Raw genomic sequence first — 1,308 nt, 5'->3', positions numbered from 1 at the left:
AGCAAGATGGCTCATTTCGTTCCTGCAAAGAAGTCATTCACAACAGCAGACACCATGGAGCTTCTCGCAGACCGCCTTATCCGCTATCACGGTTTTCCAGAGGTGCTCATATCGGACCGCGACTCCCGTTTCCAGTCGGCTCTTTTAAACCAACTCTGTCGCCGCTTTAACATCAAACGGTGCATGTCCTCTCCCTACCACCCCCACAGCGACGACCAAACTGAAGGGGTTAACCGCACACTGGAGCAGATGCTTCGTACCTATATCAAATCTGACGAACGCGAGTGGGAGCGTTTGCTTCCGGCCTTGGAACTTGCCTACAACACAACAAGTCATTCATCCACTGAGCTCTCTCCTTTCGAGGTCATGATTGGAGAGAACCCATTGACTGCTGCGGACCTTGATATCGTCGGCGCGTTAGCTCCTACGCTCACTCCTCCGATGACTAACCTTTTCCGACAGCTCTGCGACAGAGCACAGAGTCACATCCTGAAGGCGAAATGGCAGCAGAAGTACTACGCAGACACGAAACGCCGAGCAGTGGAGTATGCGGTGGGAGACAAGGTCTGGCTCAGCAGCAAGCACCTACCGCCTTTCAACAGCTGCCCTAAGTTCGAGCCCCGTTACCGTGGACCCTTCGAAGTCCTCGAACGCATAGGAACTGTCGCTTACCGTCTCGCTCTGCCTCCCACTTATGAATGCCATGACGTTTTCCACGTTTCACAGCTAGTTCCCCACCGCCCCCGCCCTCCCACTTTGGTTCCCTCGGCAGCCGACGCTGCCTGGCCTCCTATCCACGATGCAGCAGGCAATCCCACAGAGGAATACGAAGTCGACTATATTATGGACCAACGCGGCTCGGGAGATGCAGCCCAGTACGCGCTCATCACCTTACTGGCTGCCCGGCTTTGCTTCGCGCTTGGCGCCGAGGCCAACGAAGACGTCTTCAGGCTCGAAACAACAGTGGTCCTTCCGAGGCGTAGACGTATGGGTCCGCCACATTCCAGCTCCTACAGCAAGGTCACCCTTCCATGAGGAGTGGGGAGGGAGCGCTGCGCACCGCGTGCGCTCACGACGTCAGCTTTAGAAGAGCACAGAGATTGAAAAGGCAAAAATAATGTGTTTTGGGGTAGGTCTCTTCAGTCCGGCAAGGGGGGAAGTTGTAGTGCACAGGCACTACAGTGGGGCCGGCTAGTGTCCTTGTAGTGCACTGCGCCCGCAGCTGCGACTACGTGCTTTCAGTCCCTTGGGCAGGGTCTATAAACTGCACCCTACGCTAGTCCATTTCCTAGAAACTACAGCTATTGG

At 55.6% G+C, this 1,308-nt stretch overlaps 1 protein-coding gene across 1 annotated transcript; it reads left to right on the top strand.

The window, feature by feature from the left end:
* Positions 1-54: 54 nt before the first annotated feature.
* ENH_00046450 (OSJNBa0087O24.13 protein, related) lies at positions 55-1,035 on the top strand (the record flags this gene model as incomplete). The annotated part of the gene is made up of 1 exon (XM_013581011.1): positions 55-1,035. The coding sequence occupies one exon, from the start codon at positions 55-57 to the stop codon at positions 1,033-1,035; it is 981 nt and encodes a 326-aa protein (XP_013436465.1).
* Between the last annotated feature and the right edge of the window lie 273 nt (positions 1,036-1,308).

Source organism: Eimeria necatrix, genomic scaffold, assembly GCF_000499385.1.
Source record: "Eimeria necatrix Houghton genomic scaffold, Enh_scaff3535, whole genome shotgun sequence".
NCBI lineage: Eukaryota > Apicomplexa > Conoidasida > Eucoccidiorida > Eimeriidae > Eimeria > Eimeria necatrix.
This window is presented reverse-complemented; position numbering and strand designations above follow the sequence as displayed.